The 17,421-nt window shown below is 37.3% G+C and overlaps 1 protein-coding gene across 5 annotated transcripts in view; it reads left to right on the forward strand.

Moving 5' to 3' along the window:
* The window catches only part of CDKAL1 (CDKAL1 threonylcarbamoyladenosine tRNA methylthiotransferase), a 731,789-nt gene that overhangs the window by 331,884 nt on the left and 382,484 nt on the right, over nt 1-17,421 (forward strand). For all 5 annotated transcript variants that reach the window (XM_003927310.3, XM_074398506.1, XM_010338014.2 and 2 more), the window contains one exon: nt 1,452-1,555. In XM_003927310.3, coding sequence (XP_003927359.1) covers nt 1,452-1,555 — 104 coding nt within the window. The remainder of the gene's footprint in view (nt 1-1,451; nt 1,556-17,421) is intronic.

The following is a 17,421-nucleotide window of genomic DNA, read 5'->3' on the forward strand; positions in this document are numbered from 1 at the left end:
TCCTTGGCTCACTCCTGTGAGCCCAGCACTTTGGGAGGCCAAGATGGGAGGGTTGCTTGAGCCCAGGAGTTTGAGACCAACACAGCAAGGCAACATGGCAAGACTCCGTTTCTATTTTAAAAAATAGAAAAAGAAAACAAAACAAAAAAAATATCGGTAACAGTGTCTGAGGCTCAGTAAGGACTAAACAAAATCGAGTTACCCTCTCAAGGAAAAGACAGTTGAACAGTTTTCTCCTTCCCCTTGTTATGGAAAAGACAGAAAATGTAATGAGAAGACATCTAACAACTGGGGGGCTATATTTGTAAAAGAGACACAATTTATGTTTATTTTAAAAATCTAAATTGCTTAGGAGGAAAAGAGTGTTAGTAGTTCAAGATTATGTGGTCTGTTACATATTAAAACATGTTTTAAAATGTATATTACTTTACTCAAGAATCCCATGCAAAAATTCTTAGAAATTAAGTGTTGCATATCTGACTGCTGAGTACAGTTATATGTATCTTAAAGTCATATCTTAATAATAATTACACATGAGTCAGATTCAATTATTAAAAGAACAGTTATTCTCAATATGAAATTTTAAAGCATTTGTATACTGATGGTCTTTTAAAGCCTTGCTTCTCATTATACCAATTGAATCACTGAAGAGGTGTTCTTTTTTGTTTGGTTCAGTGTTGTTGAGCCTTATCTTTTTGTTACAGGACTATTTATTATTTTGTAATAAATTTATTTAAGGTATATTTTAATATTGTAAGAGTAGAATTAATAGTTTTAAAAAGGCAGTTCTTTATCACGTCTAAATACTCTTGGGAAATAGGCGTATTTTTAAATTTTTTTAAAGCTAATATTGTCATTCTACTTTTTTACTTTGATTAATGTAGTCTTAGAGAACTATTCATCGAACTTGCTTTAATATTTTTTCCTGATTTCAAGGAGCGAAAAGTATCATCTAAAAATTACTGAGGGTGCATTTTCTTATGAGAATGCTATATTATCTACTTAACTCTTATACCATTAGTTAAAAGTTAAATGAGTGTCATCCTTTCTGAATAATATAGTATGTATAAGTGATACCAAAACTTTCTGGATATGATGGCCAAAGAAATGTTAATTGTTTATGAAAAGTAACGTGGGTCTTGAATTTCTTTTGATTAGTCATTATAAGCAATTTAAAACTTTCTTTCTCTTAGATAACGTGCGTTTTTAGATAACATGTGATTTGTACAGCCATTCTTGGGTAGTTGAAACTTAAAAGAATTGCAGAGTGTTGTGCCTGGTGGAGATAAAATAACTCTGAGACATGGTAGATACTCGATTGTTTAATCTCTTGTATAAAGTATGCAAATGTTCCTGAAAGAGCACTTTTGTGTATGTTTTGAGGTACCCCCATGTTAAGTATATACTGTCTTTAGAAATTTGAGTCTTATTTATTGTTATCATTTGAACAGGTGTCTCAATGCTTGTACCTACTGCAAAACTAAACATGCCAGAGGAAATTTGGCCAGTTACCTGATTGATGAGCTAGTAGATAGAGCCAAACAATCTTTTCAAGGTAAGACTTTCTAGAATTACATGTGAAATTGTCTTCTTAATAAATTATGTTAGTCTTCTATTTAGAGACCAACTTCTTTAGCTTTCTGAAGAGTTTTACAAATATATCAGCGTAACTAATAAAAGATGTGACCAGATTGAATCACTTAGGTTATTTTTACATTCATTACTCTTTGTTTACTGCTCTTCCATTTTCTGATCACTCTAAGGTAAATGATGTATTTTGAACTTTACCACCCATCTTTAGACTCCATGGGAAAAAAAAAATAAGATAAAATGAAATCCATGAGCCTCTGATGTGTGTTAAGATTTTTTTGGACAAGTGAAATACTCAGATTTTTCATCTCTTTCTTTGGCATTTTTGGACCATTCAGATTATAGAGCTAATTCGGATTTGTAGAAGCCTTTGAAGAAGGAGATAGGCTTTTGTATCACCCAATAAAGGAGGCTACCCTTTTTATCCACAGGACTGTCAGAACAGTAAAGAGTGGCACAGGGGGAGAGGCCTAATGAGAATGAACTGTGTAGGGTGGCCAACTACTTCTGAGTCGTCACTTGCTGGGAAATGTGATTATCTGGGTCTCTCTCAGCATATATTAGGACTTATCTTTAACATGAGTCACAGTGGTGTGGAGGTATAACTGCTCAAACCATAAACTTCCCCTTTTGTCTTTGTTTATCGTATGTGGATGTAACAGTGGTGTGTTTTTACTTCCAACGTGAGATAATCTGTTGTCTCACCATCTTGCAGGTTAATAGTTATTGGCATTGTGCTTGTCTTTATAGCAAGTAACTTGGAGTGCTACTTTCAGTACTTGCTACTCTGGGTCTCAGAAAGTATGAATTCCAAATTCATTTCTTTGATTAGTCTATAGAAATCTTTTAGAAACATGAATTTGGAATTAGTAGAGAAAAACATTCCCTTGCTTGATTTATTGATTCCTCCCAACGGTTTTTCTCTACTTGTATATTCTTAGCTCAGTCCCCTCCTCCTTTCACATTCATCTAGTATTGAGAGAGAAATAAAGGAAATTTACTGACTCTTTCCGATGTTCTCCTTTTAAAGCCAGATTATTATTATCTAATCTGAGGAAAAGCCTGGGTGGTTATCTCTTCTACAGCCTAACCAGTACTTCTAAGGATTTTCTTAGAATGGGCAAAAATTTGCCCAGAAACTAAATAACTAAATACCTTTGAAAAAATTCTTTGCTGGCATTCTTAATTAGTATTTGTTTTTTTCATATAGCTGTCAGATAATGGTGATGTTAAACATAGATGATCTATCTACCAAACACTGCAACTTAGAACGCATGCAAATTAGTACTTATCTAACATCATGCATTTCTAAGTACAACTGCATATAATTTTAAAAAAAATCAATTTCATTTTACTTGGAAATTCATTTGAAAAATATAAAGCTGTAAAATTACCATGTAGAAAGTGAAAAATCTCTTCACTCGCTTACGTCTGTCCCCACCTGTAACTTATGCTAACATTTGGATATGATTGCTTCATGCCTTTATATAGACACATTTGTGTATATTATATGTGACTGGAGAAAAAAGAAATATTACCAGTGGAGGGTATACAGGTTCTTTGTGTTTTAAACAAAGAATTGGAAGAAACGCACAAACAAAGCAAGGAAAGAATGAAGCAACAAAAGCAGAGATTTACTGAAAATGAAAGCACACTGCACAGGGCAGGAGCGGGTCTGAGCAGCGGCTCAAGAGCTTGGATACAGAATCTTCTGGGATCCAAACACCCCCTAATGGTCTCCCACTGGCCACCCCATGTAAATGAAGTGGTGGTCTGCAGTCAGTCTGATTGGTTGTGAAAAGAAACCAATCCGAGGCTGAAGTACAGTTCCGAAGGTCACACTCCTATGCAAACATCTGATTGGTTGTCGATAGCTGAAGTGAAGTTACAAAGTTGCACACCTATACAAACGTCTGACTGGTTGCAGAAAGCAACCAGTCAGAGAAGTACTTTAAATTTCCCAGCTGCCGTGCAGAAAAGACTGGGGTTTGCAAAGGGAGTAGCCTCTGGTCCTTTTGTAACTTAGGCTGGAAAGTTTTTTTTGTTTTTTTTTTTCTTTTCTTCTGTTTAGCTGGGAAGTCAAGGTGAATTGGCCTTAGGTTCCCTGCCTCCAGACCTTATTCTCTCCTGCCTCAGAAACATAGTTTGTGTAAACCGATTACAATTTTTTATAACAATATCCACCTTAGCTCTGTGATTTATCTTTAGAAATGCCCTCTGAGCAACCAAGTTACAGTGTATTGCTTCTGTAGGATTTTAGTTAGTTAACATTGTCATATCCAAGTGGGTTGTAAGAGATAAGGTGAATGATTCAAAGAACATATTAGAGGTTAGCAGTAATGTGGTAGCTATTTTTAAAGAAAGTATTAGAAGGTTACTCTTATCAACATCAGTAAGTTAAGTGTCTTTTTATTCCCAACCATGAAATGTTTGCAACGTTAGGTTTTTCTGTTGTCTTATTATCTGTGTACTAGAGTTGAAACCAAATGCTAGTTTTTAGACTGATGAGCTAACTTGTGAGATAAGCCAGTGTGTTTAGAATTTGTGTGTGTGTGTGTGACAGGGTCTCATACTCTGCTACTCAGGCTGGAGTATCATGGTGCAGTCTGAGCATACTGTGGCTTCAAACTGTTGGGCTCAAGCAATCCTCCTGCCTCAGCCTCCCCAGCAATTGCAACTGTAGGCATGCACCACCAAGCCTGGCTAATTATAAAACATTTTTATGGAGATGGGTGCTCCTTGTGTTGGTCAGACTGGTCTTGATCTCCTGTCCTCAAGCTACCTTGGCCTCCTAAAAAGCTGGGATTACAGGTGTGAGCCACTGCACCCAGCCAGGGAAATTTTAAGTCCTGAGTTATTTGTTGCTTTTTGCTATAAGCAGTTTAGATTTGAAATACGGCTCTGTTGCTTACCAGACACATGATGTGAATACAGTGTCTTACCTCTCCAAGATTATGGTTTTCTCATCACTATAACATTTAATGTTTCTGTTTTAAGAATTTGAGATAACATGTATGAAGTAATTGTCTATGTCAATATTATGAAGAAGAAATATTACTTAAACTAAAATCTGAAATCAGGAAGAGAAGACTAATTTTGGGTAAGAATATTCTAACATCCATAACAAAAAACATGAATGACCAAAATCAAATGACAGATTTTTCTTTTGAGTCCGAATTATGTTTTATGAAAAATTTCCCTGTAGATAGAAGGTATTTGGTATGACAGTTACCTTTCCTTTTCTAAATATGAGAAGTACAAATTCATGCTAAGTGTGGCCTTATAATCTCTTTCAGCAATAGGAAGTATCAGTCTATAAGCTCACATTTTAAAAACATTTAGTAGCATTATCTTTTTTTCTACAAAAAACATTGAGATTTTAATGCTCTTGTAGAAATCAGAAGTTTGAGCTTTAAAATTGCAAATAATAATTATAAAAGTAAACGTAATAGAAGAAATGACTCATTTGTTATTACTATGACTTTTGCATATTTAGTTACTTAGTAATTCCGGTGATAGGAATAGTCTTTGAACCAGAAACTCTTAAGTTTTACATTCTGTCATGAGTAGATTGCCTGTCTTATAATGAATAACAAACATGGTTTTGTGAAAAGTTTCTCTGTAATGAAAAACCTAAATATGCTTCCAATAAATTGTAGCACTACATTTAAAGCCACTCTGTTGATGGAAGTTAAATTTCCCATCCTTAAAGTGGCATTTTCTTTCTTTCCTTTTAATTTTTTAATGGCTCCTGAATGTCGGAATTACAAATTGATTTTTTTAAACTTTAAATCAACTGTGGAATGAGGATTAGAATCCAGGTTTCCAGCCATATGATAGAACATACAATAGGATCACAATTTTGTTCTGAATGGCATATTTGTCAGACATTTTATTTTATTTTTTGGCGGTGAGATCTCACTGGAGTGCAGGGGCATGATCTCGACTCACTGCAGCCTCTGCCTTCTGGGCTTATGCAATCCTCCTGCCTCAGCCTCCTGAGTAGCTGGGACTACAGGTATGCACCACCACACTGGCTAATTTTTCTATTTTTGGTAGAGACAGGATTTCGCCATGTTGCCCAGGCTGGTCTTGAACTCCTGGCCTCAGGCGATCTGCCCACCTTTGCCTCCCAAAGTGCTGGAATTACAAGTGTGATTATGAGACATTTTATATTCATAAAAATTTATTTATTGTTAGTCTAATGAGTGAAGATACTAACGGCTAACCCGAAGGCAATGAGGTATTCAGAAGAGATTCTGAAATCATCGTGAAGTTATTCTAAATATAAAATGGCTTCCCACAATACTAAAAATATGCGGACTGTGCATTCAGCTGCCAAAAAATGGGAGAGCTCGTTAACTTTTGAATGGACAGCATTAAACATTATTTATTTGTTTAAAAAGAAATATAATTTCTTCTGTATGTAAATTATATCTGTTTAACTGGTTTTCTAGCATTGTTTTTTCTTTTTCTCTCCCTCAGCCTACATTATTGACCATTTTTGCCTTCTCAGCGTGTATTTTATTTTTGAGGAGAGTTCAGCATGTGAATTTAAGATTTACCACGTAACTTCTGGGTATCATCTCGTTGTTCCCAGAGACCATTGTGAAACCTTCCTCCTCACTGGAGATTCAGGTTTTAAAAATTCCTAGAATTAATGTGTTTGAGCGCTGATTTTGCTGGGTTTGACATGGTTGCATTTTAGATATCTAGAAAAACATGTCAGGGGGTGACCAGGACTTGGTTGGGGCCAGAATGAATTTACAAGCTAGTGTTTTCTAGGATATTTGTATTGATTTTTCTCTAGCAGCTAATCAATCAGTTTCAGTTGTGTAAGTGATGGAGCAAACCTTTTTAAGTGTGCAGGGTGAGTGGTGTGGAAACAACACCTTTCACCGCTGTCTCTGGAATCAAAATGTAGAGATGATGGATGAGCTGTTTTTATAGCTATCGTGTGCTTTTCTGGATCTCATTTGTGTGTTACTACTTTTTAGCTTCCTCATAAATCTGAAAAGCCCCTGCAAGATAAGTGGCATAAACTGGTTATGGAAAGGTAAAATAAATTAGGATGAAATATTCAGAATAGGAAGAAAATTCCTTGATGCCTAGTGATTTTGATATTAATGTTGGAATTTTAAAAAATGGGTTCTCTGTTTCAAGACATGCAAAGATGCTGTCTGTTGTTTATAAGATTAATTTTGAAATGCCACCATAGTACATTCCTTCCTGCTTTTTTAGATAGGAAAGAATATGAGCAATATTTGATTTTCTATTGTATAAGCTTAAAATTGTTCAGTTGTACACTTTACATCAAGTCCCATTTGACTGTAATGATGATTAGTATACATTGATTTCAACCAAGATTAAAAGGGGGCCAATAATTGCACTCTGTTGATTTATATGGCAGTTAAATTAAATGTCTATTTAATTCCTTTATCTTTTCATATGTGCTGTATCCAATTGAGAAATGCATGTTATCTATAGAATTAATGATGCAATTTACATGTTTGTTATAACAATTGTCAATTTCCAAAAAGGATTTTAGGCAGCTTACATTAAATGATTGTATGTAAAAAACCATGGAAATAAGAGCCATGTCAAATGCTGTATTGTGTTTTGAAAGAGGGAAGATAATTTTACAGCTGGCGAATCCTGGTTTTTCAGAAGAATAGGGAAATGGAGTGATTTCTATAATCTGACAGGAGTATGTAAAAGAAAGCATATAGTTTGCGAAGAGAAGTCTACTTATTTCTAGGCACTAAACACTAAAAATCATTGTCATGCGTTTTTTCCTAAGAGACACTGAATGATATAGTAGAAATGTTGTTGACTAATGATAGAAATCGAAGATAAAGTCTCTACCTCGCTTTTTCTTTTGTTCATTCTTGCAAAACCCAAAAATATTAAAGCGTAACTTTTAAAAGACATTTTTTGGGAGAACTAAATAAATGTATAATACACGTAACTTGATAGTAAACACAATGCCTAGCGATTCATCAGATACTCAGTTTAAATAAGCTATGATTAATCACTGTGATTTCAGGGACTCTTAAGTGAAGGCCATCAGTGGCAAAAACAGAGTATAATTTATGTGCTCTTTACCTCTTCAGATCTCTGAGTTTCGGTCAGTGTTGTTCAAACTTTCCTTAGCAACAAAAGGAACCCTTTTTACAAATGAAACTTGAAAAAGTAGAGGCAGACCACTGTGATTGAAGTAGAAGTGGGGCCCTGTTGAATGTGGCCTTTCCTCAGAACTTTTAGGAGTCAGCCAGAATCTGCTGGTTTAGATTAGTGTTTCTAATTAGGGTATTTTTTAACACCTTAATCCAGGAGTGGGGGATGTTTCCCTTAAAGACAAATAGTAAATGTTTTAGATTTTGTGTACAGTAATGTCTGTGTGGCAGCTATTTAGTTCTGCCCTTGTAGCATGAGAGCCCCTCCAGAAAATACACAAATGAATGGATGAGGCTGTGTTCCATTAAAACTGTATTATAAATTGGTCATGGTGGCTCACGCCTGTATTCCCAGCACTTTGGGAGGCTGAGGCAGGTGGATCACCTGAGGTCAGGAGTTCGAGACCAAGCTGGCAAACAGGGTGAAACCCCGTCTCTACTAAAAATATAAAAATTAGCCAGGTGTGGTGGAGTGCGCCAGTAATCCCATCTACTTGGGAGGCTGAGGCATAAGAATCACTTGAACCCAGAAGGCAGAGGTTGCAGTGAGCCAAGTTTGTGCCACTGTACTTGAGTCCAGGCAACAGAGAGGACTTCATCTCAAAAACAAAACAAAACAGAACACCTATATGATAGGGATGATTGATGAAGGTTCTATGGTCAATTTTGGGGGAAGTTAATATAAACAAATTAATCAAGGTTCTTCATGGCAGAACTTCTGGTTGTGTCTAATATGTTAATATATATTGTCAATCCATAAGAGAAGAATTTAGCCTCTATTGATAGAGTATAGATTAGTGGTCTCAGGCTGGCTGTTTAACTCACTTGGCAGTCATATAATACCAACACCAAATGTGTCTGCATTATAATCCTAACAGTTACATCACAGTTTCCATGGATGGCGGGCTCTGTGTTTTCTAAAATACAGGTGATTTCAATGATGGTCAGAGGCGAGAACTACAATTAAGAGCTGCTACTCTAGATATTTTTTTTATTGAAGCTGAAAAATGAGCGGATATTCTCAATTCTGTAGTTAGAAGGATTCTGAGGAGAAACCCTGGTTAGTTAGTAAAGAATCGTGATATTAGGAAAGGTGGAGGGGCAATACAATTGTTGTTAATTTGCTAATACCACCCTAGATAGTGAATTGGTGGTTTCAAAGTCCAAAAGTGCTTATTTAAATTAAAAGGCTCAGCTATTTTTGTTATCAACCAAGATATCACAGAAGAGTGGCTGACATTTATGGAGTACATACTGTGCAAATGTAGGAATTACGATGAAAACCACATGGTCCTTATCTTTAAGGAACCCCTCCTAGTTTAGAAGAGAGAGTAGCAAGTTGGACTAATGAAAATTGAAGGATGCGGAAACAGAAACCAAATTTGGGATAACAGAAGTCATTCTGACAAATCAACCAAGATTTCCTCCTCAGAATCCCTTCATTAAGTTGTGAGCCACTGCCGTTGATTATGATGAATGTTCAAGATGAAATCTACTTGCCATTCTGAATCCTGAGTCTTCTGTGATACCATAGTCTCTGAAAGAAAGAAACCAAATGGTGACTCTTTAACTATTGGAACTATGTAGCTGTTATTTTTCCATTCATTCAGCAAATGTTTATCCACCATTCATTGGAAGCAGTTCTTTAGGTTGGGCGCGGTTGCTCATGCTTGTAATCCCAGCATTTTGGGAGGCCAAGGTGGGTGGATCATGAGATCAGGAGTTCAAGACCATCCTGGCCAACATGATGAAACCCCATCTCTACTAAAAATACAAAAATTAGCCGGGTGTGGTGGCACGCACCTGTAGTCCCAACTACTCAGGAGGATGAGGCAGGAGAATCGCTTGAAAGCAGGAGGCGGAGGTTGTAGTGAGCTGAGATTACGCCTCGGCACTCCAGCCTGACTGACAGAGCATGGGAGTTGCGAGAAAGCAGTCGTTTCTATTTTTGCTAATAGGCACTTATTTTAGAGAAGGTATGATAACAGTACATTATTACAATCAGTAATTGATAACTTCTGCCAATAAGAGGTTAGCAAGAGAAGTTTGCTGATAATGGAGCAAACAGCTTATCCTTGCTGTAGGAAACAAGGATGTGATTCCAGGGTTATTACATGTGTTCATAATTCTGAGTTTTCATAGTTCAGAGTATGTGTAATCCAAAGTACAGAAGATCTGCTGCTTCTGAAAATACCTTTTACAATCTGTCCTTCTGAAAATCATGGTGTAGCCATTCTTCACTGCTATTGGTGAGTTTTGTTTACTTTTTACTCTTTTGTGTTCTGTAAAACAATTTACAAACACGCGGTTAAGTGTAAAAGTTATGTAAAATAAGGCCAGGCACGATGGCTCATGCCTGCAATCCCAGCGCCTTTGGGAGTCCGAGGCGGGCAGATCACCTGCGGTCGGGAGTTCGAGACCAGCCTGACCAACATGGAGAAACCCTGTCTCTACTAAAAATATGAAATTAATCAGGGGTGGTAGCACATGCCTATAATTCCAGCTGCCTGGGAGGGTGAGGCAGGATAATCGCTTGAACCCAGGAGGGCAGAGGTTGCAGTGAGCTGAGATCGTGCCATTGCACTTCAGTCTGGGCCACAAGAGTGAAACTCTGTCTCAAAAAAAAAAAAAAATGTACAAAATATTGACTCTGGGAGAACAGATAAGAATAGAAAGTCTGCCGGGCGCGGTGGCTCAAGCCTGTAATCCCAGCACTTTGGGAGGCTGAGGCGGGTGGATCACGAGGTCAAGAGATCGAGACCATCCTGGTCAACATGGTGAAACCCCGTCTCTACTAAAGATACAAAAAAATTAGCTGGGCATGGTGGCACATGCCTGTAATCCCAGCTACTCAGGAGTCTGAGGCAGGAGAATTGCTTGAACCCAGGAGGCGGAGGTTGCGGTGAGCCGAGATCGCGCCATTGCACTCCAGCCTGGGTAACAAGAGCAAAACTCCGTCTCAAAAAAAAAAAAAAAAAAAAAAAAAAAAAAAAAAAAAAAAGAATAGAAAGTCTGAGACTTGGTGGGAAATTGGAACACAGGAAAGTTGGCCATAATCACCCATGTTGTTTTTAGAATGAAGCTGCAGTTCTGACTCTTAGCTTCTTGAATGCTTATTGTCTTTAAAGAAAAGTATTATCAGCTTGGCGTTAGATTTGAAAGAGTTTTCACATAAGGAGGGTGAGGGATAGAGTTGGTTACAGCAGCATCCCTTTCACCCTCACTCACATACTGTGTTTCTGAAAGTTGTGTATTTTGGCAGTTCATGTTATAATTTGCGGACATGCCAGCTGAGCGTGGTGGCTCACGTCTATAATCCCCAGCATTTTGGAAGGTTGAGGTAGATGTATCACCTGAGGTCAGGGACTTGAAACCAGTCTCATCAACATGGTGAAACACCATTTCTATTAAAAGTACAAAAAATAGCCAGGCATGGTGGCACACACTTGTAATCCCAGCTACTCGGGAGGCTGAGGCAGGAGAATCACTTGAATCCAGGAGGCGGAGGTTGCATTGAGCAAAGATCATGCCACTGCACTCCAGTCTGGGTGACAGAATCAGACTCAAAAAAGAAAAAAAAAAAAAAGGAACTTGCAGACCTGTCTTGAAAAGCACAACACCCTGAAGGGATTTCTTGGGCGCTAATACGAAGTATGCTTCTTACTGATAATCTGGTCCGCTTCCAGAGCCATTGGGTGCTATGAAGGACTCGTGCCATAGAGGCTAGCAGCTTAGGGGGTTATACACCGTAGGTCATTTTGTGAGGTGATATAGCTAGGTCCAGGAAGAAAACATTAGAATTTGTATTTAATTTGTGTTTTCTCATCCTTTAAATTTTTCTTCTTTTGTGTATGGTTCATATTGCATGTAAAGTATACATCTATGGGAATGCTTTTTTTTTTTTTTTTTTTTTTTTTAAGTTGGGGTTTCAACATGATGGCCAGGCTGGTCTTGAACTCCTGATGTCAGGTGATTCACCCACCTCTGCCTCCCAAAGTGCTAGGATTACAGGCGTGAGCCACCGCACCCGGCCCTGGGAATACTTTCTAAAAATCTTTTAGCTGATTCAGAAAGTGATACTTAAAAATGTGGAGACCACTGTTAGAAAACAACAAATAGCCTGCCCATTTTCTGCCATAATCCTCATTCTTTCAGCCAGGCGTTTGGTTTGAATTGGCAACGGAGTTCTGTGTTCGCTCTCAAGATCCTGAGGTGCCCATGTTCTCTTTTGATTGAGTGCAAATCCACCTGCTTTTGAGATCAAATAAGCGAATTATGAAGTTTATGCTCTTTGGAGGAAAGCCGATGAATTTAATGAAGACTTTTGCCTGCATCTGGTGATAGCCATGTGTCTCTGCTCAGAGATGGAGAGAAACGCTGCTTCCTCAGGAGCACCTGTTTCCCATTTCTTCCATCTGTGTTTTAGGACACGGGCAGACTGAACAAAGAGGGGACTGGGGTCAGTTGTATGTGGCAGTATGAATATGGGTTTAGTAGGTGTGCAATAAATGCTGATAGAGTGGCTCATCTCGAACTGATTACGCCTGATGAAATTCCATGTATGACTTGGAACCCATAATGAAAAAAACAGTATAGAAAATCCATATTTTTTAACTGGGCAAGAGATATTGCTTAATTTCAGCTGTTCTTCTAGCAAAATTGAGTGCTGCATCTTATGACATAGGCTTGATTTTATAACACCAGATGTTTAGTGGTGGTGGCTTTCCAAGATTTACAACAGAGAAATAATTTACTTTGGGAAATCATCTGATAGTGAACAGGTACCTAACATTTTACCAAAAGGGTATGTCCACCTAGTTCCACATTTATAGTTATGAATAATATATATTTGCTTTGACACCTTTACTAAACCGAATTGCACACATGATTCTTGTGTCAAAGGACGAGAGTTAACCAAGCGTTTGCTTTTACCATTTGAACTGAGGCTGATCCATCTCTCTGGGATGGTCTTGGTGAACTTTAAAGGCTCCAAGTTGGTTTTGGAAAGTTGTTTAATGGAATTTTAATAGCCTTGGAAAGATGTGAAAGTGATACTGCTACCTGGTGGTTTGTAAAGCTGACCTTTGTGACGTGTTTTCTGGGCAGAAGTACTACTCTGCGATGCCAGCAGCCTTTATTGATTCTGCAGAGTCTGCAGTTTTCTAACACTGGCTGTCAATTCATTCCAGTTGAAAAATTATTAAGTTTCTTCTCCTGCTTGTGTGGATATTAAATTGCAGTAAATATACTTGCACGATATCAGGTAGGGTGAGCAAAATTTTCTGCCTGGGAAAAAAAAAATGTTTGTTAGTGGGACCTTGGCTGTTCTGCAGAGGTAATAAATTTCTGTATTTCTTTTTATTTGCTGTTCTCAGTCATGCTTTTTATTTCTCTTGGTGAGTTCTAACACATTTCTTGTTATTTGTAATAGAAGAAAGAAAAGTTTGATTTAGATTGCTTACTTTTAAAAGTATGCCCTCTTAGTTGATCATTTCTGGGAGTATGAGCAAGAGTGAAACCTGAGTGGTAAGAGTTTTTAACCTGTGACAATGTAGTTGGGCAAGAATGAGAAAGAATTGATGAAACAATGAATGAGTAAAGAATGAATGATTACGTGATCATACACGCCACTTAGATCTTTCTGATTGGTTTAATTTTAGTTAAGGAAAGGGAATGATGACAAGATAGTAATCATTTATAAAAGTAGATTTTAAACACCTTCATCTTTGAGAATCACCTCTGGACCTAGAAGTTATTGAGGTCACTGGCAGTTATTGAGGTGTGTGTATAAAATGCAAATACCTGGCCACGTTCCGAATTCAGTAACCTTGCCCTAGGCCCAGGAATTTGCATTTTGCAAAAACAGTCATTCCGAATGCTTGGGAGACAGATGATACAAAGACCACTTCTAGAAACATTTGTCTAGAGAACTTCCTTGATTAAATATACCAAGACATTTGATCTAAGTACTAAAGAGGATTGGGGAAGCAATGTACCATTTAGGAATTGTTTTTTTCAGGTGAAGTCTTGCTCTGTCACCCAGGCGGGGAGTGCAGTGGCGTGATCTGGGCTCACTGCAACCTCCACCTCCCGGGTTCAACAGTGATTTTCCTGCCTCAGCCTCTCAAGTAACCGGGACTACAGAAGTGTGCCACCATGCCGGCTGCTTTTTGTATTTTTAGTAGAGATGGGGTCTCACCCTGTAGGCCAGGTTCATCTCAAATTCCTGGCCTCAGCTGATCTGCCCACTTCAGCCAAAGTGCTAGAATTACAGACATGAGCCACCATGCCCAGCCTCTTCTGGGGATCTTCAAAATGCAGGTTTCCAGGCTCCGCCTCAAAAGATTCTGATTCTGAGCTAGGCTTACAAGCCTGAGAATGTTTGTTTGTTTATTTTTGAGACAGAGTCTTCTTCTGTTTTAGTAAGAGAGATCTGATTCAGAGATCAAGGCCAGAATATGAAACAATAAAACTCAGCATTCATAAACCTAAGCATGCGAAGATCAAATAGGAGAAGGTCCCGTCTGATGAACAGAGCGGGTTCTATTACATGCCGCTTGGAGAGGGTTGGACTTGACTCGGGGTTTACAGGCCACATGTGACGTGGGCAAAGCCCACTTTTCCCATAAAAACTATTTGAATATTTAAGTTTAGTTGATTTTATATGTTGCATTATTGCTTATAGATTTCATAAATGTATTTTGAAATAATCTAAGATTTAACAAATCTGGAAAAGCAACAATTTCTGTTTTCTCTCTCTATAAGAAATGGCTACACTTGAAAAATCCTGGGTAGACTATTACGTGGTAGCTCCCAGAATTCATGTTTCGTGTAGACAGATTTTTTCCATAACATTTGGCTTGCGTATGTGTCTTGCTTTGGCTAACACAACATTAGAAAGCGTGATGCAACCAGAGGTTTGATAAGCTTGTGTGCTGGGGCTTCTTTGTGTGGGATGTTGCTGGAGCCGAGCCACCACTGTAAGGAGATCCATCTACCTTATTGGCAATATTATGTGGACAGAGAGATGCCTAGCCAGCCCACAGATATTTTAGCTTCCCAGCTGTGACTCCAGACATGTGGATGGAGAAATATTGAATGTTCCAGCCACCGCACTGATCAAATGACCTGCTCACCTGAGCCTAACCTAGATTGCAGAAGAATTATTTTAAGCCAGTAATTTTTTGTATCGTTGTGTTACGCAGCAAGATGTATTTTGTTACTTTTTACTAAGTATTTTAATAGTAAAATAATACCTTTGTTACACTTAACTCATAGGATTAGTTAAATAAATTCAGGTATGTTTTCCACGAAAGTCAATATGTAGTAATATTAGGATTATGGTTTTAACAATTACTGGCGTATCACCAGGAACTGTTAAGCATAGAGAAAGCTAAAAATTACACAGCCAGTGGCCAAGTGGCTTATAGTCTGCAGCCTATCAAGTAAGTAGTTATATCACTGAGTAATAAAAACAGTGATTCAGTTAAGCTTGTGATACTATGACATTTTTATTAAAAACAGGATCGATTCAATCTGTTTTCATAGTTTCTAGCTCTGTGACCTTAAGAAAGTTACACATTCTTGCCCAACCTCAGTTTTTTCATTATAAAAATAAGGATAAAGCATATTTTCTAAATAGCTGAAAATTAAACAAAATAATTTAATATTCAGTCTGGAATACTTGGAAAATGCTTAATAAATGATTTCTTATATTTGCTGTTCTTAATGATATAAGAAGAGAGCAAGAAGCAGAAAGGAGGAACAGGAGAAAATAAGTCACCACCTTAGAAATAACTGTTGACATTCTTTCTACCGTGTCTTCTCTCCAACTTTGTGTGTGTGTGTGTGTGTGTGTGTGTGTGTGCACGCGCATGCACGTGCACGTGTGTGCAGAGACCCACATGGTCTCACATAGCTAGAAACGCTGGACCATAGGCGTTTTTCATATTACAGAGTGCATACAGATTGCCTGGGAATTTCATTAACACGTAAATTTTATCTTGGTAGGTCTTGTATGGGGCCTGAGAGTCTGCATTTTTAAGCTCCCAGGTAATGCTGATATCATTGGTGCTTAGGGTTGCACTGAGTAGAAATGCGCTGTAGGATGACATAGTGCTTGAGGTCCTTTGTATTTTGGTCTCAGTTCTCTTCAGCTGTCGTCTCTCCTCATTCCGCACCACATAATTCCTTCTCCAATCACGGCCTAATCTTTTCTTCATACATCTCTGATAGTGCTTACTAGATTTAGACAAAGTGATTTGCTTAGATGTTTATAGCCTCCACTTCATCTCCTCTTTAGTAAGGATTCTTTGGGTCTTGCTTATCTTGATATCACTATTAATGTTCAATAAATGTTTTTTGAATGAATGTATGCATGCATGCCTCTGTGATCCTCAGAGCTGTGAAATGGAAACTTCCATCTTTTGCCTCACTCATTGGAAGCAGTGAACATTCTCACAATGAGCTTTGTAAATGTCTGGTTGTAGATCCTGGGGTTTGAAGGAATGCCCAGCTAGTACCCATAATTGGTAATGAGACAAATGGATTGTTCACAGATGTTAGGTAATTTAAGGAGGATAATATGGATTGGGCACAGTTAAGACTATGTATTTTTATGAATATTAATGTATATCCATATATAATATGTAAGCAAATAATGGCAAACTAGATAATATTTGAAATGAAGGGAATCATTTATACGTGAAATGTTGAAGAAAACTGGAATTCAAAAGAAAATACATTTCCTTTGAAAAATCAGATTGTTTTTACATTTATTTTTGTTCCTTTATATTTGTTCACTCTGGTTACAACTGAGCTTTTTCAGACTTGAAATAACTTATATGCAATAGTCTGACCTTCATTTATAGTTGTACTGGCTTGGAGATGTAATTCACTATGTAATTTGTTTTAGTAAAAAAAAAAAGAGGAGAGGGTCAGAGAAACTTGGCACTGTGTTAACTGGAGAATAAACTGGATAAAGATTTTAAAATAATTTCACTTACCATGTTAGCCCAGCATTTGAATGTTTCCAGCAATCATGTATCTATCTGTAACTACATTAATTCATAAATATTGCAGTCACATAAAAATATCCCTTTCCCCATGAATTTTGAAAATTTGTAATGTTTTTACTCAGATCAGCTGACATTTTGCATTTTATTGTGTTTCTTGACTTAAAATGATGACATTTAAAATAGCTTACTTTGAGTAAGACAGGCAAATGATTGCGTTGTTGTCTCATGCATTAGCCAAGGTTAGCGTGCATGTTAGTACTAATTGTTATTACTATTATTTGTTTATTTAAGAAACATTTGTCAAGTGCCTATTAAGTGGAGAGTTTTTGATAGTGAAACGATGTTTACATTTTACTTTTTCTATTGCAAATTCTGGAACATTAGCAGAAGCAATTTGTGATTTCTAACTGTGACTGATAGTAAGTTATGAAACTAATATTTTTTTCTTCATTAAAATATAAAATCACTAAAAAATAAAGTGCTACTTAATAATGGCTGGCTTGTTCAGAATAAAGAAAGATAAAACCAAAACTTGGACCAGTGTATTTTAGGTAAAATGGTATTTCTCAAATTAAGTATCAGCTGTTTCTTGACATCTTACAGTCAACCACCCTATTGCTAAGTATTCTTAAATATGG

The sequence above is a fragment of the Saimiri boliviensis genome, chromosome 4 (assembly GCF_048565385.1).
Source record: "Saimiri boliviensis isolate mSaiBol1 chromosome 4, mSaiBol1.pri, whole genome shotgun sequence".
In the NCBI taxonomy this organism is placed as follows: Eukaryota; Metazoa; Chordata; class Mammalia; order Primates; family Cebidae; genus Saimiri; species Saimiri boliviensis.